The 24311-nt window shown below is 37.6% G+C and overlaps 1 protein-coding gene across 1 annotated transcript in view; it reads right to left on the bottom strand.

Annotated features, from left to right (window-relative positions):
- Window positions 1–300: 300 nt before the first annotated feature.
- The window catches only part of pcxb (pyruvate carboxylase b), a 193881-nt gene continuing 169870 nt past the window's right edge, over window positions 301–24311 (bottom strand). The window contains exons 18-21 of the mRNA XM_046850993.1: window positions 17432–17611; window positions 4298–4546; window positions 2840–2980; window positions 301–1198 (exon numbers count right to left, since the gene is read on the bottom strand). Of these exons, the coding sequence (XP_046706949.1) occupies window positions 947–1198; window positions 2840–2980; window positions 4298–4546; window positions 17432–17611 (822 nt within the window). The 3' untranslated portion in view covers window positions 301–946. The remainder of the gene's footprint in view (window positions 1199–2839; window positions 2981–4297; window positions 4547–17431; window positions 17612–24311) is intronic.

The following is a 24311-nucleotide window of genomic DNA, read 5'->3' as shown; positions in this document are numbered from 1 at the left end:
AAATTTGCAGATAGATGAAAGTTTGAATGAGATGAGGCACAGGTACAGCTGTGAGGATGAACAAGATGAAATGAGTTGAGCCAGTGTACAGAACACTTTATGCGGCTGAATGATGAACAGTTAGATGGGGTGAATGAGTGCAAGTCATGTAACAATGCATCCAGAGACAGAGAAGGTGAACATGGTGAAGTGAGAGATAGAAGGAGAGGAAGGATTTGCCTGTGCGATCACTTTTTGCTATGTTATTGCAGGCTTTTCTAAACATCAATCCCTTTAAATCAGAATAAACAATGACAAACATTAGTTTGCTTCTTTACTTTAATTATAAAATGGTTCCATAATTATGTATATTTATGGCATATGCAAGAATGTAAGATACATTGTTGTAGATTTCCATCTAATGCTTTGCTGTAATTTATACAGTATGTTCTAAAAAGCTTAATATTACTACTTGACATCTATTATAATTTTTTATGCTCCGCTAATTTACGATTAAGACAAAATTAGTGTGGTTGGATCCGGAAGAGAGCGAGATCATAAAAACATGCACATGGAACTTACACAATACATTTTCATATTTTACAATGATTAATCACATTAAACAGGCTAAACATTTATTTATCACTTTGCAATACGAGAATCATTCAAAATATATATCTGACGCATAGCTAGATAAAAAATTCCATGGTTTTGCTACATATAGATGTGTGTTTCAAACTAATGACAGAACTGCAATTCTACACTGTAGTCACATTTTGTAGATAATTTGCTTTTAAAATAAAATGTATTGCTAAACAATTTTTTTGAGGATATCTCACCACACTGTAAACTTGCACCTCTTAAAAAGTAATTAAAAAATGTAACACCAATTAGGAAAGTAACCCTAGTCAAGCATTTTAATTGCTAGTGGGCTTATGTTGTTTAAATTCTGTCCTGCTCCTGACCTTTACTCTGTAATCTCCAGAATCAAATCGTCCCCTTCAAGGGTGCTATCAGTCATGACGTGCACCTTGGTCACGGTTCCTGCAAGCGGCGAATTTACAACAGTCTCCATCTTCATGGCGCTGAGCACACAGAGGGGCTGACCTTTTTCCACCTTGTCACCCTGCTTCACCTTGACCTCCACCACTTTACCAGGCATGGGGGCTCCCACCTGACCCTTGATATCCTTTATAGCTTTTGGATGGAAGTGCATTTCCTAAGGGTAGTACACAAGAGTATATATGAGATTATCATGAGATAATTTTAACATGTTTTCCATAACAGAGTAAAGGATGGAAATTCCTGAAAAGAGTTGCTTTGGCAATACATTCCCTCATGTTTTTCCAATCCTAAGACATTTTTATCCTTTAAATAGGTTATATACTGAAGTGATGTGTGGTGGCTATAGGAAAACCCTTCAGACACTGAAAATATTGCATTGTCTACTGTGTATTAGTTCTCAACTTGATTTGAATTGCATTCTGACTATTAAACCATATAAATATTACTCATAATTTGACTGTTGGTGCATAGACCTGCTATAACTAATTTTGCTGAAAGCAGGACATTCAGTGCATTACAAAAATACTTAGGGCAGACTCACTATTTGTCATTGTGACTTCACTTCACATGATCTCTGGCAAGTTTAGAAATAATAATAAAAAAATCTACAATATTTTGTTGAAATATATTTGTTTTCCTAAAATACAAGTATTAAAATGTGTTAGAGTCTGAAACACAAACTGTTGTCAAAATCAGATCTATTTTAAGCTTTCATTATACTTCCAATAAAAGAGACCATATTGTTCATAATAATAATCTGACACAATGCACAATATTTGACACATGTGGTGGACACATTCTAGTACACGTTAGACCAATCTAGATTAGACCAATTGCCTTAGACAAAATGCAAGAACTCTCCTGACACCTGAACCCATTTTGTGGCATTACAGCTGTTCAAGTGTTAAGCCCAGGCCTCCAGGGTTCAGAATTGCAGATTTTACACTCTCCACTTAATTTAAAGTCTGGTGTGATGTCGTGGTGGTTCACATTACTCAATTAAGTCCGTTCCAGGGAGGCACCTGATCTCGTTTTAAGTATTACACCATGAGACTTCCTGAAGTAATTCACAGTTTACAGGTCTAAAGGGAAAGAATGGCAAATTGACACTCTCACTCTTTACCTGAAGCCAGCTGTGAAGACATACTTGCACATTAGTCAGTTAATTATGAGGGATAAGCAAAACCAGAGCTGTTTTATAAAAGGATTGTGAGATTGGTGCATAGATTTGACTTGCTGTTGAGAGTCTACATAACCCTATAAAAGAGGTTGCAGTAGTGGCACTGTTTTTTGCAGCATTAAACAATATAGGAAAGAGAGATTATCACTTTATTTACTCTGTTGAGGCAAAGTAATGACCGACATCTGCTAAGTGAGAAATTGAAGGGAAGTGGCATTTTTGACGGGTGCCGTGAAAGCTGCAATGTGAGAACTGGTAAGCTGACAAATGGTTGGAAAAAATGCTATTCTCACCCATATATAGAACGTGAGAAGATGGTGCCTAATCACTTGATGATTTGCAACATGCTCAGATACAGTTTCTTAGTAATGAGCTGCTGTTAGCAAAAATTTAGTTTCGATATGGTTTTGATATTCCTGCAGTTTAAAATAAATCTATTTCTAGATTTTATGAGAATGTCATTGTGTAATAGGGTCATTGCTAAAAAAATGCAAAATTGAGCTCCATTATGTTTTTGAAATCCAAAATAAGTGTATTTCTGATTTTGTACTAGAATGAGAACAGTTGTATTAATGTTTAAATGTTATTTAGTTTGTTTTGTCAAGTAATAATTACCTTCATAGCCACCGTGTCTTTGACTAGAACGGATCGCAACTGACCATTAAGCTCAAAAAACACCTCCCGTTGTCCAGCTTTGTTCAGGTCTCCTAAAGCCAAGGCTTTGATATGTAGAGTCTTTCCTCTTTCTAGCTCAACCTGTGTCAGACAGAGGATGAGGAAATGAATGAGTGAAATGAGAGAAATCAATAAAATTGCATTAGTTTGAACCCTGTCTGATAGATGACCTATTTGCACCGCACTCAGGGTTCCGGCAGGCTCCCAGCCATGTCCTGTTGGGTAGCGAAACTGGCCCAGCTATTTTGGAACTTGTGAACATCAGTGACTGCTTAATCTAGACCATGCTAATCTAACATAAATCAGTAATGGCTTACATCTTAGAAAAGTTTTCTCTCAAAGGAATGAGGGTAACCAGACTCCCAAAGCCTTTATGCATGAAAATGTTAGGCAGACTTTCACCAGAACACTGAGGATACAATTAACTAGTGAAGGATCTACGAAAAGCAAGAGTAAGCATGTTTGGAAAATCAAACTCAAATAATTTAAAATGCTAACACGCAGCTTTATCCTCATCAGTGGAGTTTCTGAGGTATGGCGAGGCAGCCGAGTGAATTAAAGTTCACTTGATTCTCTTTCATCCGGATCTTTCTCTCTGTCTGATTAGCTGCGGTGGTCTGGCCTTTAATTTCCTCTCAGTGCATAGCACAAGGGCATGAGCATGTCTGTGCCTGATAGGTTCTACCCGACAGGTGGACACAACGTCTGTGCTCTCTGTTATAGCAACTGCTGCAGCATGGATTATTGAAGATTTAGGTAAGAGAAACATTGGCAAGTTGCTGAAAGCAAATGAAATGTTATGCAAATGATGTAACTGGACGATGCCAGGCATTTTGTTTGATGCAAGTTGAGAGTCCTTTAGTAAAGAGCAACTGCATATAAGTTGTTTTTATCTTGGCTTGCTAATGAGAGCTTGTTTAAACCACTGTCCACATTCACACAAACAGATACACCACTCCTGCTCTAGCACAAGGACAGGTTAGACCACTGAAGACTCATTTAGCACTTTGCTGCCACTGACATTGAATATTAAAATAGGATGAGAGAAGGGTATGACTTTTGGCCAGGTTTTAGAAGGTCAAATCCCACTGCACTGTAAAGAGGCTAAACTGGATTTGCATGCACTTGTCTACAATGAAGGCTTGGGGAGCAAAAAATGAACAGAGAAATGCAAAAAAAAAATTATTCTCTGCCCCAGATACAGGAATCATTTGAGCAGTTATTATAATTTATGGCAGACATGCAGAAGCAGACATGACAAAAAGGTAAGAGCAGACAGGCAAGGGAGAAAAAGACAGAGAGAGAGAGAGAAAGAGAAAGCGAGAGAGAGAGAGAGAGAGAGAGAGAGAGAGAGAGAGAAAGAAAGAGAGAGAGAAAGAGAAGATGAAGAATCATTACCTGGAACTCCTCTGCAATTTTTGGTCCATCGAGAAATAGGCGTGTGTTGAGACAGTCGACGGGCCCGAAATTGGATGTGAACTCTTTAAACTCCTTAAAGACTTTTGGGTACATGGCCGCTGACATCACATCTTCAGGCGTGATGTCCTTACCATGTGCTACACGTAGATCAGCCTCCAGTTTTTTGAAGTCCATGGGGGGCAGTGATGCACCTGGACGACCCTCAATCCGAGGCAGCGATTTAAGCACCTATGACACAGGGTGAATGAGAGTGAACCTTAGATGCAGGGAATACCTGTTCCAATTTTTGAACTCTCATCAAATGATGACAAGTGGAAATTTGGCTGATGGAATGGGATGCCTCAGAGTTTAAGTTCGGATTTGAAAATACTGACAATTAAATTACACTTTAATCTTCACCATCAGTTCTTTGTATGAGCCATGAGAAATGAAAAATCCCTTTACTTTAATAATACATAGTACATTATAGCACTTGTGTCAGTTTTTGTAACCTTTGAAAGATTGTAGGAATTTGTCTCAGTCCTCTGTGATACACATCAATTAAACCCAAAACACAGCCATCACTCATTAATTATTCAAGGCGGAATTGAAGACCTGAACCCAAACTACCAGAATGCAGCGAAGCACAAGTGTGGCGTCGGGAATATGAGCCGATCTAATGAAAATTTCTCAGATACCATCACTTCAGATAAACCATTAATAGAAGCAAACACAATACAGGAGAAGATCAAAATGATATGCAGGGTGGCGGATCGGCAAATTGTCAAGACCATGTAGGGTGCCAGTGAGGTGGAAAAGTAATTGATCTTGGTTGAGAAAGTGCTTGTTTTAGCTAATTGAGGTTGGCACAATGACAAGATTCACATTGACATTCCTTTGTTTTCTTTCTTTTTTTTTGCAGCAAGAGAGTAAAAGTAAATTATAAACAAAGTGAATCTATTAATACCTTGCAAAATAAGAGGCAAAAGTAATATTAGAGCAGATAGCCACAAAAGTTTCTGGAAATAAAAATGCCTTTAAGGCAAAGAAGGGACAGACTACACAGATCTGTGGAACAAAGAGTCTTGAAGCTCATTATTCAGCCAAAATGTTTATATGTTAAAATGGTCAGCCACATGCCCACTATGACCCCACACCCACTATGAGTGCCTTTCGGTGAATTCATCTCCTGGTAGTCTGTGCACAATATTTCCTGAGCCTAAAACATCCCAGTAGGAATTAATCTGCAGCAGATTTGTTCTGCTGTATCCGTGGGACACATTTGCCCTCCATTGCCAGTTGAGCAATGGCTTACATGTTTGGGCAAACAGCACGCTACCAAAACCCCACTATCAGTGCACTTCTTTGTCGGCTTAGAAACACATAAAAACACTTTATTTTTCTATCCCATTGTGTCAATAGTTTACCTTCTCTCACAAAATCCTCTTTGAAAATAAAATAATTTTCCTGGGGAATGATGGCCACCCAGGAGGCCATGAATGGTTATGGAAACCAGTATAATCATTTGAAGCATTTTTTCTCTCAATGCTGCAGAATTTGTAACCAGGATACACATCTCTCCACTCTTTTATCACATCAACAGTAGACAGAGTGCCACCGTGGTGATTGTATTTGCTCTAATTTATATGTATCAAATAAAGCTTGGGCAGCATTAGAGACAAACTTTTTAGTCTCTAATTATTAATAACTGCTAGGAAATGCAGCTCTGTGTGTGCTGTGAGAGAAAGATGGACAAATAAAATGAAAGACAGAGTATGTCACTAAGGGACAACAGCACAACAAGAATATGAACATATTGGACCTACGTGAAGACAAACAGGACTGAAAATGGCACAGGTGTTCCTTCAAAGAGAACTGCTATTTACAAGACTAAAAAGTATTAATTTTTGAGAAAAAACCCATCAGGTCAATAATAAGTTTCCATGGATTGATATCAATTCAGAGGGAACAGAGTGACACAAGTTAGCAAATTTGGATTTTTTTATTTTTCTTTCCAATTTCACACAAAAAATTATAATGCTACGCTGTTCAGTGGTAATCAGAGACCACCACTCTGCTTTTATTTTTTTTTTTTATCCCAAAGGGGTACTTATTGTTACATTGTGTGTATTTTGTGTTTGTCTTTATTCTTGAAAATTAAATGCACACAATACCATGTACACTGAAACAAACAAACAAACAAACAAAAAAAAAAGGCTTTAGAAATAGGACCTTGGACCTTGGTTCATTCATCAATTATATGCAAATTATTAAAGATTTTGTTAGATGTTAGCAATAAACAAAACAGTTTGGATTGTTACAGCTTACTTTAAACAGATTGTCAATTATAAATTGAATGACTCAGATGACAGTTTAAATATTTTGTTTGCCATGAGGACATGGGACATTTCTTTTATACATTCATAACTAAAAGTTAAAGATAAACAAACTTTCGGCTTTTTTATAGCAGGATTTTTTTTTTTTTGAATGTTCATAAATAAACACTACTTCCTATATGTAACTTCATTTGTGTTTATAATGCACTTCCAAATCCCATCACTGCTGCACTACACAAATTGCCAATGTATTTTAAAGACCCATCTTACTGACAGGATATTTTAACTAGGAAGATTAATTAACATGCATGACAATCTTTTCAGAATCTGAACCATCCAAAAGTCCTGGTATCAAGCAAAACATCTAGCAGCAACAAGACATTCTGCACACACAGCTAAATGCGTCAAAAAAACATAATAATGCCAGAGATAGAAGAGAATGGCACATTTCATAGCTGAGATTTTGGCCAATGGCTTGGTGATAGTTTCTTGTTTAATATGTAACCTTTGAATAGAGGATAAGGGCTATGGCTACACAATTATATTCTCCTTAACAATTTCCATTTATCTGTAATTATTTCCCCATAACTACTGCATAACTACATAGCTCCTAGTATGCTATCTTAGCTACCATTCTTTAGCTTAATCTATGAGGTTTCCAGGCAGCTAAAATGTCAGACTTGACAGGTACACTAAAGATTTTACTTGACTAGGGGTGAGTATGTAATAAATGATCCACCTGTGCAAGCATGTAAAAATGCGCTTAATTGTTCCTAATGAATGTTCTGAATGAATGTTTTGATCTCATTAGTACGTTAAACATTATTTAATATGAAAACAAAATTTGTATAGTGTAGGTTCGAACTGAATTGAAAAATCTCACACACACACACACACACACACACACACACACACACACACACACACGTATATATATATATATATATATATATATATATATATATATATATATATATATATATATATATATATATATTATGCTGTAATATATTCTGCCTAGAGTGCAAGGTCTTCATTTATAAAACACACAGAAGCAACTCATGTTTTAATGTATGATTATTCTATACAAGCATACAAGAGCAATTGCTCTAATAAATCCCTGACTCCTAACACTTGATATGGTAGCCTCCCTAGCTTAAACACTGATTATCATTCTCACAATGCTCTCTATCATGCACATTCTTGTCTACTTTATAGTAAAATAGCTATAGTATATCATTTATAGTAATTTGGTGAAATTAAAACTTTAAGTCCTTCTGTTAATTTCTCCAGGGTCTTTCTCTTGACCCTCAGTCAGTATTTTAATGATGTCAATAGCCTCCATTGCTTGTTTTTTTTCTCTTGTTTTGTTTCTTCATAAGCTTTTAGCTGACATTAATTATTTAATGAACTAATTAAGAATTTTGAGCTTCCATGAGAAAGTCCACCATGTGAAACCTGCCCACAAAAGCTTTTAGTCACCTAGTGGGGTATATTAAATTAGATACAAGTTACAATGCAATGTTGATTTATTATTATAATTTTTTTTTTACATCGATTTAATTGTAGCATCAAATCCCTTAATATGATCAGTTTATAAGAGAAATTCTCACTTTCATGTTTTGTGTTGAGACATTTGGAAACCTTCTCCTGCTGTGAGGCAAATTGAAATTGCACTGAAAATTTAGTTACATAATTCCTGCCCGCTTGCCTCTCCCCCAACACTTCCAAAATATTTATTGAAATTTCTGGGCTGGAAAGAAGTAAAGAGATGCATGCAGTGAGGATATTTCCTAGATGAAGTGCTCAGCAATATGGCAAATAAAAGTTTTTCTAGGATATATTTGAAATTTCATAATATTAACTCAGCCATTATGGTTGCACAAGCCAGTGCATTCTTAGTGCCAGTCCCAAGCCCAGGTAAATGGGGAGGGTTGCGTTAGGAAGGGCATCCAGCATAAAATGGGCCAAATTGAATATGCGGATCACAATAAGAATTTCATACCGGATCGGTCGAGGCCCGGGTTACCAACGGCCGCCACAGCCTACCCTTTTAGCCTACCCTTTGGGCATCCCTGTCTGGCTCGCGGTATGTCAGTCATAAACACAAATGAACAAGTATTTATGCTGTGCATGCAAAACAAAGGTGTTGCTTTTATTTTGAAAAACCATGACGCATTATTTACGTATGGTCGCGCATATCGTTGTCTGTCTGCGACAGGTGATGCTAGCCAGCTACCCCTAGTCCCCCCCAAAACTGTCGGCTCACATTAAAAAAAGAAACGTTGATTCCGAAAGCCGCGTTTTCAACAAGACATGGACTGCTAAATATTTTTTTACAGAAGTCAAAGGTAAAGCCGTGTGCTTAGTTTGTGGTACACAAGTCGCTGTGTTTAAGGATTACAATTTGAATCGCCACTGCGTGACCAAACACGAGGAGAAATATAAGAGCTTATCTGACGAAGAGCACGCAAAGGAGTCGGAGGCTTTGCTAGCCAAGCTGCAAACTCAACAAACGCTTCTTACAAAACTTTGCAAATCCACATACAGATCCTCTATAACTGATGATCACCTCTCAGCTGTCCTTCGCATAGCCACCTCAGACATTCAGCCAGATTTCAGTGCACTTGTTCAAGCCCAAGACAGACTGGATTTTTCTCACTGAACAAGTAAACTAAACTGAAAACATCAAAAGCACTTATTGCTTTTGTTGTTCAGTTGCTTATCTTTAACATAGTGCAAAACAACTTTTAAGTATTTGTGAAGATTAACAAGGTAAAAATAAAATGAAACGAAAAGTAATAAAATGAAAAGTGATGTTTTTTTTGTTACAAACTGTTTATTACTTGCTTCACTTACTTTATTACTTTACTTACTAGCAGCTTATTAAAATATATAATTTACTGCTTTTTACAATGGGAGAAAATAAATATTGAGCAGAATTGATTTCAAGTTATCATTGGTTCGGCACTCCAACATTTGTCATGTGGCCCCCTATAGAAATTATTTGCCCAGCCCTGGCCTACAGGGTATCGGTGGAAATTGGGCTACTGTTGGCTGAAGGAGAAGAAGGAGAGGAGGAAACGTCTACAGAGACGACAGGGAAAGGAGAAGTGCAGAGGAGTGGAGGTTCGGGTTGGTACTCTAAATGTTGGTACTATGACTGGTAAAGGGAGAGGTGTAGCTGATATGATGGAGAGGAGAAAGGTGGATAAACTGTTCTATCATGGTGTGGATGGAAAGAGGAATGGTGTAGGGGTGATCCTGAAGGAAGAGTACAGTAAGAGTGTAGTGGAGGTGAAGAGAGTTTCTGATAGGGTGATGAATGTGAAGCTGGAAGTTGAAGGGTTGATGATAAATGGCATCAGTGCTTATGCTCCACAAGTCGGCTTTGAGATGGAGGTGAAGGAAAAATTCTGGAGTGAATTAGATGAAGTGGTAGATGGTTTACCTAGGAATGAACGATTGGTGATTGGGGCAGACTTTGATGGGCATGTAGGTGAAGGGAACAGAGGTGATGAGGAGCTGATGGGTAGGTATGGCTTTAAGAAGAGGAATGCAGAAGGGCAGATGGTGGTATATTTTGCTAAAAGGATGAAAATGGCAATGGTGAACACTTATTTTAAGAAGAAGGAGGATAATAGGGTGACGTATAAGAGCAGAGGAAGGTGCACACTCCTGTTCTATGCAGGAGATGCAACCTGAAGGAGATTGGAGACTGTGAAGTGTTGGCGGGGGACAGTGTAGCTAGACAGCATTGGATGGTGGTCTGTAGAATGGTTTTGGAGGTGAAGAAGAAGAGGAGGAGAGTGAAAACTGAAAGAAGAATAAGATGGTGGAAACTGAAGGAGGAAGACTGTTTCAGGGTTGAGGTCAGACAGGGGCTTGGTGGTGGTGAAGAGGTGCTGGATGATTGGGCAACTACTGCAGAAAGGATAAGGGAAACAGCTAGAAAAGTACTTGGTGTGACATCTGGAAATAGAAAGGAAGACAAAGGGAGGTGGTGGTGGAATGAGGAATTGCAGGACAGCATAAGGAAAAAGAGGTTGGCCAAACAGAATTGGGATCAACAGAGAGATGAGAAAAGTAGGCAGGAGTGCAAGGAGATGCGGCAGCAGATAAAGAGGGATGTGGGAAAGCCAAGGAAAAGGCATATGAGGAGCTGTATGAGAAGTTGAACACTAAGGAAGGAGAAAAGGATTTTATACTGATTGGCCAGGCAGAGGGACTGAGCTGGGAAGGATGTGCTGCAAGTTAGAGCAATAAAGGATGGAGATGGAAATGTGTTGACTAGTGAGGAGAGTGTGTTGAGAAGATGGAGGGAGTATTTTAAGCAGCTGATGAACGAGGAAAATGAGAGAGAGAGAAGGCTGGATGGTGTAGAGATGGTGAAGCAGGAAGTGGATAGGATTAGTAAGGAGGAAGTAAAAGCAGCGATTACAAGGATGAAGAGTGAAAAGTCGGTTGGACCAGATGACATACCGTTAGAAGCATGAAGATGTTTAGGAGAGATGGCAGTAGAGTTTTTAACCAGATTGTTTAACAAGATTCTGGAAGGTGGGAGGATGCCTGAGGAATGGAGAAGGACTGTGCTGGTACCGGTTTTTAAGAATAAGGGAGATGTTCAGACCTGCAGTAACTACAGGATAATTAAGTTGATCAGTCACAGCATGAAGTTATGGGAAAGAGTAGTGGAAGCCAGGCTGAGAGAAGGGGTGACCATCTGTGAGTGACAGTATGATTTCATGCCAAGGAAGAGCACCACAGAGAAGTATGTTAGGGTGGTGCAGGACATGTATGAGGACAGTGTGACAGCTGTGAAGTGTGCAGTAGGAACGACAGACTGGTTAAAGGTGAAGGTTGGACTGCATCCACAATCAGCCCTGAGCCCTTTCCTGTTTGCAGTGGTGATGGACAGGTTGACAGACACGAGTCTCCGTGGACTATGATGTTTGCGGATGATATTGCGATTTGTGGGCAGAGTAGAAAGCAGGTTGAGAAGAGCCTGGAGAGGTGGAGATATGCGCTGGAAAGAAGGGGAATGAAAGTCAGTAGGAGTAAGACAAAGTACATGTGTGTGAATGAGAGGGAGGGCAGTGGAGTGGTGCGGTTGCTGGGAAAAGTGGTGGAGAAGGTGGAGGAGTTCATGCACCTGGAGTCAACAGTGCAGGGTAATGGGTAAAGAGTGCAGGCAGGGTAGAGTGGGTGGAGAAGAGTGGCAGGAGTGATTTGTGATGGAAGAGTATCTGCGAGAGTGAAAGGGAAAGTTTATAGGGCTGTGGTGAGACCTGTGATGTTGTATGGTTTAGAGGCAGTGGCATTGATTACATTTGATTACATTGATTGATTACATGTAGGACGTTTTGGAGACAAGATGAGGGAGGTGAGATTGAGATGGTTTGAACATGTGCAGAGGAGGGACATGAGGGACATGGGTTATATTGGTAGGAGAATGCTGAGGATGGAGCTACCAGGAAGAAAGAAAAGAGGAAGGCCAAGGAGGAGGTTCATGGATGTGGTGAAGGAAGACATGCAGGTAGTTTTTGTGACAGAATCAGATGTAGAGGACAGGGGATTGTGGAGACGGATGATCCGCTGTGGTGACCCCTAATGGGAGAAGCCTAAAGGAGTAGAAGATTTGAAATTTCATAATATTATTATTAAGGCTGTTGCTTTCACATATGCAGTCTATTTATCCGAACCATGCTATATTCCTCTTCCTTGGTAAGGTTTGGTTAAGCAGCTAAAAACAACTGCACTCAAGTGTAAACCAAAAGAAATAGTCTAAGACTGTCTGAGTGAGGTGAGGTTGGTCCAGATCCAAAGAAAACCCTAATGCGCTGCTATTGCAGTGAATTGACAATTGACCCTGAATTGACTCAACTGCGGAACATGTTTGAGTTTGAATTGCAAGCAGCACACACACACACACACACACACACACACACACACACACACACACACACACACACAAACACACACACACTGTATATGTAAGCAGCTAAACTGACCATAAACCGAGATGTAGAATTATGATGCATGATAAAAAATTTACTCAGTGTGTTCTTTCTATTATTATATACTGTAAGTTTTTCATTCATTGTTCCCATTGCTTGGGTGATTTATTCATTTCTGGTATTTCTGAACAGTTCATTAAAAAAAGTTTTCTTTTTGATTACATTTTAAGAACCATCCCATTCCTTCTCATGCCTCAGGCATTGTCTTTTGCTTTGGTGTGAAACCCAAACAAACCAAGTAGCAAATTAGACAAAAGTACCATTTCCTCAGATTCTGAATCAGCAAACAAACTAATTGGTTTGAAAGCACTGTTGAAGATTGAAACAAACTGCAACTATAAGGGTTCTGATCTATGCTTTTCCGCTTTGACAATATAACCGTGTTCATAGGGTGAAACAAAATACAGTACAGATCTGCACTAGTCAGCAAGCTGGGAATAGTTTAAAAGAAAAAACAAAGTAGAAGTTGAGGCCTAGGTCTGAATTGAAGCCATTATTAGAGTTGTGAATTTTTCTTTTGCCTGAAAGAGCAAAACTCCTCTTCAAAGACCACAGAGTTAAAACAGGCTCTGTAAGAGCACACATTCTGGACTGAAGCCTCAGCATAGTTATTTCTACTCTTATTGAGCCCACTCTAACCGAGCTAGCCATTAGCAGATTCGGTTTAGCTAATGCTGTTGAGAAACATACATAAAATATGCTGATTAGTGCATGGTACGCATCTCTGAGGACTGCCTTGGCAGGTTTTAGTAGCTTTTTCTCTCAGTAGAGGAATGACACAACAGAAGAGTGCTCGTTAATGTTATTAGTCACACAGGATGCAGTTCATAGATGCCTCCCACATTTTCCAGTCACACTTCGTTAATTTGATGGCTTTTCCAGAGTGAGTTGTGTCTCGATGTGGGTTCACACAACTAGAATGGATGCAGAAGAGCAGAAGATGGCAGGTCAAGTTTGAACTGAAGTGGAAACTGTCATCTCCTCAGAGGTGTTTAATTGCCTGGTTTGTGAAAATGCCTGATAGATGTTTTATGGATACAATGGCCTCTCTGTATTTGGATTTTCTTAGCTGTAAGGGTTAAGAAAAGAGGCTCGTTGTGACGGCTTACAGAAAGAAATCAAAGTCGTTTATACGCTAGTAGACATAATCCACTATAATAAACACATGCACAAAAAAAACCCAATAAATCCGTTAAGCTTGTGTTTCTAAATAGGACTCATGCAAGACATTTTAATGCCAGAAATGTCAGACTAATAATTAAAGAATGATGATCAGCACTGACACTTGAATAGACTTTGTGCTTCTTTTGCTTAAATACAGTGTGAGTCTGATATAAGAATACTTATCAGTGTTGTGCTAGAGTCTCACAGCAGGCGGGACTTGCCTATCCCAGTTAATCTGGATGAGCCGATTCTCTGAGATAGGGCACTCGATCTCTCAGGCCCCACTCCAAAGATCTCTAATGCACCACATAGATACTGGTTTGAGCTCTCATACACACACACACACACACACACACACACACACACACACACACACACACACACACACTGTCCTACATATTTGTATATACTCACACACAAGCATGCATAAAATCTTGGGCTATTGTAACATGTGCTTGATGCAGTATAGACTAAATGTGGTGTGTATATATATATATATATATATATATATATATATATATATATATATATATATATATATATATAGATGCTATTTCTCAATAATTTTATACTTGACTGACTCAATCATTTAATGCATCATTATAGGGAATAATCATTCTTTTTTCCCAAATAAATAAACTTCCTTTCACAAAATTATTGTTTTCCATGCAAGTTTGATAGCATATCTACAAATTTTGCTGTTAAAATGTTTTATTCGTTGAATGTTTAAGACTTTCCATTGTAGTTTTTTTTCTTTTTACTTCATGTTGTGGGATAGTAATTCATTTGTTGTGTTTTAGGGTTGCTGTTTTGGAGTTTTTAACTTGCAGTTGTGGTGTTGTTTAAGTTGCTTATATGGTGCTTTTGACTTGCATTTGCTGCATTTTTCTTTTACTTGACCTTGTGTTTTGAAATATGACTGTTGTGTTTTGCTGGTACTTGATGGTACTTACAGCAGTCCCATAATTACACCTTAACTACTCCTTTCTATTGTTTAATACCATGTTGTAGAAGCTGCATAGTGTATACCCCTAAATCAGTCCCATGTAGTGTGTCTTACTGAGCATATAGTACACTATGAAGGTCTAAGATATCATTATATCATAGCAGTGTCTACAGAAAGTGGATAAAAAAAAATACACAGAAATGTATACAGAGAAAACATGAGTGAGTTTTAAAACAAACTGCAGTATTTTCAATCAGGACATACATTTGGATGCAGTTTATTTGAATATGTTTGGTGTGAGTTTAAACAACTTTTAAAATGCACAGATATCATCACAATCACTGACTTGTTAAAAGCTTAACTGCAGGAGACGTATTTACTCTTGTGGAATATTGTGAATCATTAAATGAGCCCCATTGAGGTCAATAGAATCAACAATGCCAGACACTAATGCCAGTCCCTAAGCCCTTTTAGCAGAGATGGTAATACAGGGAAGGTTATGAAATCTATCTATCTATCTATCTATCTATCTATCTATCTATCTATCTATCTATCTATCTATCTATCTATCTATCTATCTATCTATCTATCTATCTATCTATCTATCTATCCATCCATCCATCCATCCATCCATCCATCCATCCATCCATCCATCTCACTATCTCTCTCCTGGCAGTATGCTAAATGCGCATGTCACTCTTTGAAGACCAATATAGTGTTCCCTGTAGGGCCTCGTATGGAAATACTGCCATCGTTGACAAACACCGTTTGATCTTTTCTCTTTGAGCTCCAGGGTGTTACAGACCTCAGGGATATCGAGTGTGTGTTTGAGCAGAAGTGTGATAGAGAGAAATGGGAGAGTTGTAAAGCCGACTAGCCCTCTGCTAGTAAAAAGAGCCTCATCAATATGACAGCAGTCTCAGTGGTTTCTTGCCAGAAAGATTTCATTAACCAGCACAGCATAGCACTTACTAGGGGTAAAAAAAATATCACAGAACAGGCACATCAAAATACAAGCGCAGATGAGAAATTTACTTGAGGAGAACAACACCTTTCTATCTTTCTCACCCGTAGACACAAACAAACTGTACTAAACTGAATTTCCAAGTATAATTCAGTGTATCAGAGATGTTGCTTCCTTCTAAACTACTGTCTGAAGATCTGGCAGGTGGAAACTTTAATCATATTGTGCTAAAACAAATATCACTGGGTAGTTAACTAAGTACCATTAAGTAGAAATGTGCACTAAATAAACCTGTCAAATCATTTTATATAGCTAGTTTATAAAAAGAGTAATAAATATGTTAAATGTGAGAGGTCTACATTAAAATGATTATTTATTGCAAAAAACATACATTAAAGGTGCTGTTTGTCATGATTAGAAGAAGCCGAAATTGTTAAAAAGGGTTAAAAAATTAGGAACCATTAACAATTAAATAAAGTGCTTAAAAAAATGTTCATCCACCTTTTGAATAGCATAATTTATCTTACAATCCCCTTTACATTTTTCTGACCCTTACGATCCAATAAAACCTTAAATAACCAAAACGACTCGATTTGAGTCTCATTTTATATATTTATGGCCCAGAATTAAGTTCCACCCCCTGAGTCTGTATGACACAATTTCACTTCGCTGATTTCCAAAATAAAGTATAGGGTTGGAAGGTGAGTGGACACTAAACATTACAAATTGCTGCTGTCATTAGTAATTCCCTATAATGAAGTCCTAGCCTTGTTGAATTTCTCCAGCCAATCTTTTATTGGAGTTATGCCTAACGTTGGGATAAGTAAGTAAAAACATTTCCATATGATACAATCTCAGAATTGCGATATAGTATAATTGTTCTATAAAATAGACATTTACTGAAAAGAAAAAAACAGTTAATACATACCCACTTGTTTTATTTATATTGTACAGATTATGTAATTCTTGGCTAAAGGCTATATTCCTTTCGCTTTTATTACATTCGGAGATTTATATGAGGAACATTTCTTTAACTAGGTAGAAAATTACATTGTTGTAGTAAGTATGCCATTAAATACATATTTTTTAATGTCAGTTAAAGACATTTTTGGAGCAGCTTGCTCTTGCTGATAGGAGGATTTGCTGCACAGTACATAGTGCACATTTCACTGCTATGCAGTTGGAAAAGGCCTGATTAAAATTCTCTTTCTCTCTCTAAAACACAAAGCCACTCTAAACACAGAAGGGAGAACAAAAATGGAGAAATACTCAGTTTCCTCTTTAAAAAATTAATTAACCGTGCAGCATCTTGACAACAATGAAGTGACAAAATTAAAGCTTAAACGCTAATTGAGGGTTTTAAAGCAATCTGCTGGAATAAAATCAGATGCCTTTTTGTCTGTAATGCTGTTATGGTCTAGTTAACCTTCACAAGATGTATTGACTGAGTGCAGGAGTAGATCGTGCACAGATTTAAAATGATGACAGATAAAACTCAGCCTTTTGGCGTATTTGGGAAACACTGATACTATTCAGGCCAGAAGTTTGCCTACTATCACTGTGGCTTCATTCACAAGCTGTGTTATTTCACTTAATTGCCATTGTGCATGTATTATTAAAATGTGTATCTAAATGTATGTGTGTGTGTGGGTGGGTGTGTGTGTGTGTGCACGCTCATGTCGTGTTGTAAGTGTGATCTTTTTTTACCTTTGACCTGAAAGGCTCAGGGAAGCCTCCATGAGGAATGCCAATGTGTCCCTGCAGAAACTCCACCACAGACAAAGGGAAGGACAGTTCATCTGCCCGTTCCTCTACCTCGGCCCTAGAAAGCGAGTTTTGAACCATGAACTGTGCCAAATCTCCCACAATCTTAGATGATGGAGTCACCTGTGGAAAGAGAGAAAAAAGAGGTAGATAATCATAAAAATAGTCTATGCTCCCTTTGCGTTGCCAGTGCAGATCACTACACAGTAAAATTACACAGAAGTGTTATACAGATAAAAGCTGGACAGAATTCCCATGGGTTACTGAACAAGCTAGCCTAAAAATGAGTAAGAAAGAACAAAAGATTTCAGAAGAGCGATGAGAGGGCAGAAAAGACCAAAGACAGGGAGCAGGTGGGACGCTGACAAATGGACAAGTAAGAAACAAGTGTGTGTGTTTGTGTGTGTTTGTTTGTGTTGGAGGGGGTGTGTGCAACGTTAAATGTCAAGGTGTCTTTTATTTGTGCTAAAGGCTTCGTATTTCAGCCAAGTGACACATCCTAACGCTGTCAGCTAGCTGGCTCGGCTGCTGAGACCAACATTAGCATCATTGTTTTGGTAAACATTTTGACAATGCTGTGATTGTATGCTCCCAAACCTTCACATGAAGAACAGAGGAAGATGCATGATGAGACTGCAGTGTGCATCCCTAAACTTTAAATGATACTCTTTTGAATCTTAAGTTCATGTTTTTTAGACGGTGCGCTCTAAATTTGAAACAGATCTCAGACAGGTATCAAAGATATAATGTTAATTTTAACGTGGGACATAAGCATATGGTACACTATTCTTTAAAAATAAAGAGTTAAGCAATGAGTTGAATCTTATTTAAGTCAACACATGATTGCTCAATAGAACATGTGGTGAACAGTACTGATCCAAATGTTGTTGGCAGCCATTAAAGTTTTTCCATGTCATAAATTGTAGTATACATGCTTATTTTTATGTTTGCATATATATTTTTTTGCTGGTTTTCATATTCGTGTGTGTGTGTGTGTGTGTGTGTGTGTGTGTGTGTGTGTAACAGAGGCAGGCTGTGCATTTCACACCTAGGCTTTCAGTGGTGTCCTATCTGAATCAATCCAGCTCTAAATACCATCATCAAAATTTTTAAAGAATTAGTATAACAGCAGTATAACAGAGCGGTGCATCACAAACAGGTATCTCAATAATGAATGCCATTACTAAAGGAAAAAAAAACACAAATAACAAAATTAAAAAAGTCTTCTTTTGCTGCAGCCACAGCCACACCGCCCCCATATAATATTGGATTTCTATGTCTACAGCAACACGTGATATGAAGACTAACATCTGCTTGGATAGAAACTCTAAGCTAAACTTTCATTATGAATGTTATGAAATTACGTGAATTAGACTGTTGGGAATAATTTTATATATATTAATGGAAAAGAAATAAACAATCTGGAAATAATGTCTGATGCTAAAATGTATATTCTTAATCTTCTTTTCTGAGACAATATGCATTTCAAAAAAGCTCTATATAAATAAAACCAAATTGAATTATGGAATTATATCTTTGTGTACTTTTGAACATGTTTTACTAAAAATGATTGAATGAAATGACACATAAGGAATAAAAATAAGTTTTAAATGCCTATAATATTTACTAAGAGGTGCATTTAAAGTGTGAAGTATCTGTTTAGAAATAGTTAACTTACAGTTTATTCAGTATACAGACCTAGTCACTGTTCTCTTACATACAATTAATTCAGCAAGACATCAAAGCTTCAAGTGAATTTCCATCAATCACTTAAAAGTACACTTTAGTGGGCAGGGATGCCTCATTTGCTAAATGAGTTTATTCTTGTTTCCCTTTCTTGCATCCCTTCCCAAGGGAAAGAAAAGAAAACAAGAAGGTGCAATTAAAACTACTTTTTTTGTGTGTTCATTACTCTGGAAATTGAATGTTTTTAATGCCACAGAGTTCACAGGAATCAACTCAGTATTGATGTGTCTCTATGGAGGAACCATTGAAAATCTCCTTTACAGTCAGTACTGTTTCTGACTGTCTTTTCTTTATCATGTTTTTTTAATATATTTTCTGAGTCTGTTAGTAGCAGTTATTAGCTAGCTTAATCTTTATGCCCATTTTTCCAGGGTTCTGCAGGTCACATGGAGGAGTTCTAGTTATTGTTTGTAGTTCTATGGAATTCAGACAAATGTAATCAGATTTGGCTCAGGTTATTTAACTTTTAAACTCTGTTCACTACTTAGTGTGGATTTACATCTTAGCTGGGTTAAAATTTGTAAATATTAGCTTTAAAATGGTAAGTTCAAAGATTTGAACTGAGACAGAAAATATTATTTCATCTGACCTACCTTGAATACATCTACAGATTATGTCTATCAAAAAGTCCTAAACACAATCTGTGTAATAGAAATGTGAAGTGAGGTAAAGCGGAGACACTGAAAGTAAATTTGAGATCATCATCTGTAGTTGCATGTGAAATAATGCAAAAAATAAAAACAGGGCATATTGGCCTAAAACACAAAGACAAAGTCATTATTAAGGCTTGTAGCTGAAGGTGTAGTCAAATCCTACATTACTATGAAACCAAGTAAGCAATTTAATTCTGTATCTATTGAATCTACTTTAAGAAACAAATAATCACTTTGTAATACAGAGGCACCCCTTAGTCTGCATACCGTATTAAGGTTAATAATAGATTTGGTTTTAAAATGGTTTTAAGGCAATACTGAAAACTGCTTGCAACACATACAAGTCTGAGGAACAAAATGAGGATTTCTGTTGGCTGATCTCCTGAAATGTAGCACCTTCGTGACAGGTGTGTTTAAAAGTAAAACTATTCTAAGATCAGACTCTTCACTTCACCTCTTTATGTGACATTATGCCTCCACAACTTTAAATGATTAAACAGAAATTCTGTCTCTGTTCATTTTAACATCGCACACTCTGTGTTCTTTCATCAGCAGAATCAGAAAAGCTTTATTTGACAAATAAACTGCTGCAAACATACAAGGCATTTGCTTAGGAAACATGATGACTGACAGCTGAAATGTATTTGTGCAAAGCAAATAATGAGATATTCTCAAGTTTGTCCATTAGCACCTGCATCTTTTCCCTTCTAGACTACAAACAGATGAAGACTGTGAATATGCACCGTAATTATTGAGTCACTCCAGGCAGAATTGATGAAATTGAGTTAATTTGCTGCTTGATAATCATCCTACCGTAGTCATTTGTAGTCTGAACATTGGCACGGAGCCACAACGGAACTGCGAGGCCCTATGGGATTTGTAGTTCCGCCATCAATCCTGGAACATGCCTCCTGAGGCTGTAATTTAGCTACAATCGGATTGAAAAGAATAATGGAGCACCAGGTGCTGCAGAAAAAAAAGGGAAGAAGCTGAAAACTTGGAATATAAAGCATCCGGTTTAACTAGGGCTTTAAAGCTTGGCTCAAAAATCCATTGTGTCTTAATTGGGTAGGGGTTTTGTTAAGTGGCTAAGCCTCATGCTTAAGCTAACGCAAGCCAAGCTTCTGTCAGCAGCAGTTACTGAGGCGGTCAGAGGAGTCGTAATAAGATGAGACTGAGACAGGATTAAAACAAGATCAGACACACATTGAGACAAAGGGCACAAACCTAATGAAACTTAGACCTACATTTTCATATACATTCTTAAACACAAACACACACAAACACATTTTACATCGTTCCTGGTCTACTGTGTTCTGATTCTCCTAAAAGCTGACAGGGTGCATCTGTTTGGCCAATGGCAGGAAACTGAGAGCTTTGAACTTAATAACTATATGCATGTACTTGCTTTGTGTGTGTTTAGTGTGTGTGTGTACACAAGTAAAAGTGAGTGTATAAGCCCAGTGGGCAGTGATAGAGTTAGTTTGCAGACTGACCCCAACAAGGACAGACATTTTTCAAGATGCCATACATCACTTTTATTTCCAAGCTGTTTTCTGTATCTGTATTCAACTTTCAACTTCACTCAACACATGTAGATTGAGCTTCAATATCATGATAATTACAAGCAAAATGTTTGAACAAATATCCCTAAACTGACATCATGAATTTTCTGTGACCTTTTTTAAAATTTCAGATTTATAATATAGGAACGACTGTAAAATTTTATAATTGAGAAATGCTTTTGTGTGCACGTGAGAAGCAACAGTAAGGTGAGCATCGTCATTATCTCCACAATCATTTGATAGTTTCCAAACTGTACAATCACAAGATTTAAAAGTGACATCCACTAGATGGCACGTCAGAGTCAAGACATTCCCAGTGGAGATGAACATTTTTTTTATTGATTTTATGCACACTAATCTTCAAAACACTAATGAGCTCTATCTCTCTTAAAACGTTCCACTGTCATCGTGAGGGTTGTCATGGACTGCATCTTCATTTAAAAAAGTCTGCCCCTGCATCCAAACGTATTTACTAAACTAAGAAATCCAGAAGGCTGCTATGCACAACAGACCTTTTGGTATGTCCAAATGGTACATGAGAATAATTATTCAATATTTAACTTTTTGGAACACAAGAGGCTTTTTAGCACAGTGAAATTCTTTCTTCATAAATCCCATAAATTGTTAGAAAGCTGGGGTCCGAGCACTGGGTCAGCAATGATACAGCACCCCTGGAGCATAGATGGTTAAGGCCTTACGATCAGTAACACAGGGCCTTAACCATTGATATACCACTTCCTCCTTTGCCAAGGGGGACTTGAACTATGGGGGATTGTAATAAGGGGGAATTTGTACTATTCTAGACAATATTATTCGAATGTGATTTGTGAAACATTTTGTTGGAGCTAAACAACACTGGTTCGGCTAGTTATAAATATTACTTTGCAAAATAATTCATAGGAACAAAAGACGATTGAGAGATTCACTTGTAGCTCCTAGTTTGGGAATGAAAGTGCTCCCTAGCTTTTTCATGTTAATTATATTCTTTAACCTGAATATCTTTCACCTGTTCCTGTAATACCTTATATATCGTTCTTTCTCCTTTCTCTTGTGACTGATAAGGTGAAGGGAACCACCTAGTTCGCTGATTCAAAGTCAGCCTAATTACATCTGCACTGAAACTGCTTAGCTATTAGTATTATTGAATCAAGAGATTAAGGTAATGAATGGCTTCTAGAAAAGGATTCTGAGGCATCAGCAGTGGGAAGAAACATTAATCAAATGCTATTGTTTGAAAATGTTAAAGGTCACAGAGCATTTTCTTTATTGTTTCTCTGCTGGTGTTACCTTGACGTTGACCCATAGCTCAAGTGAGCCTGGATAGTGGTGCAAAAGTGTTGCTACGAAGGACAGTCTAAAGGCCAATTCTCAAAAATGCCAATCTGAAGTGGCTCAAGTGTGTTTGCATAACAGATGTTCTTCCTTTTTGGCCAATGTCTCAATCCCAATCCAGGTTCATTTGAAAATGTGACCACATCAGTGATACCGATGTGATTTTACACATTCTGTCTACTTCGTTTTCCATTTGCATGTATGCGTAAAGCATAAACATTATGGAATTCTATTTAAATCACACAATCGCTCATGATAACTCAATTTTCTCTTAATTTTGTATCTGCCAATTCATTAGCTGGTTCTTTCCTACTTAACCAAGCATTAGCTTTTAGCTTTAGAGGGATGAAAGGAGGATGCCATCTTGATAATTATAAAACGTCAATAACATCAACAGAAAACTGCCTCGTCAATGGGACATCCTCACTGATCTATATTCGAAATTTACACAGCATGTTGCCTGGCATTTGTCATACAATTTAGAATTGTTATTAAGTGTGTGTGTGCATTTGCAAGGGCTATTATCATGTAGATATGGCAATCTTGATAGTAAGAAATCCAATAAATATCCAATAATGTAATAAAGTAGAGTGTGCACATGCTCTGCTTAGTTTTTGGTCTGGGAAAAAAGAAGCACATACTGTAAAGCTACAAATATTGTTTGGTTGTTTTTTGTAAAAAAAAACAAACAAATGAACAAAAACAAAAAATAAGGCATACAAAACCAGTATTATGAAGTGGTCCTACATAAATAAAATAAAATTATACTATGCATGTAGCACAGACACACTGCAAAAAAATGCCATCTCAGCAAGTGAAGTTTTTTTTCTCAGAGAATTAAATTTATCTAGTTGTTCATACAGTGGAACCTCGGGTTACGAGCGCCCCTGTATACGTAAAATTCAGGTTAAGAGTTGCAATTCATAAAAAATGTTGCCTCTAGTTACGAGAAATTTTTTAGGATATGAGCGTTGTGCACGGAAAAATCGCAGGCAGGTTAGTTTTTTTACGTATCGCCACGTGCTCTCGCTGCGCTCTCGTGCAGCACATACACATCCGCTCGTCGCTCTAACAGTGTGGAATTACTGAACTTTAAATACTGTACGTATTCCTATCACCATGCCGCCAACAAAGAAGCCTGGGAAAATTTGTATCGGGATACGAGCTTTTCAGGTTAAGAGTAAAGTGATGGAACCAATTAAACTCGTAACCCGAGGTTCCACTGTATATGATTTAACCTTTTCCAAGCCATTTGTACTCTGTGCCAAAACGTTTTGCTCATCTTAGGCTTTTATTTTCTGGAAAGAAACAAAATGCTCTGCCAATAAAATAAGAAAAGTATATTCTTGAAATAGGTGATAGGTGATAATGTTAAGAAATATGTTTAATGATACTATATATGATTTATTGCAAAAGTATAACATGAGATACTGGATACATCTGGATATATTCAGATATTTGTACATGCTAAGATGAGATTTTTTTGCAGTGTAACTGGAGTCATGACCAGGGTCTCACACACAGCGT

This window comes from Silurus meridionalis, chromosome 6 (genome assembly GCF_014805685.1).
Source record: "Silurus meridionalis isolate SWU-2019-XX chromosome 6, ASM1480568v1, whole genome shotgun sequence".
Taxonomy (NCBI): Eukaryota; Metazoa; Chordata; class Actinopteri; order Siluriformes; family Siluridae; genus Silurus; species Silurus meridionalis.
The sequence above is the reverse complement of the archived record's forward strand: the minus strand, read 5'-3'. Positions and strand labels throughout refer to the sequence as shown.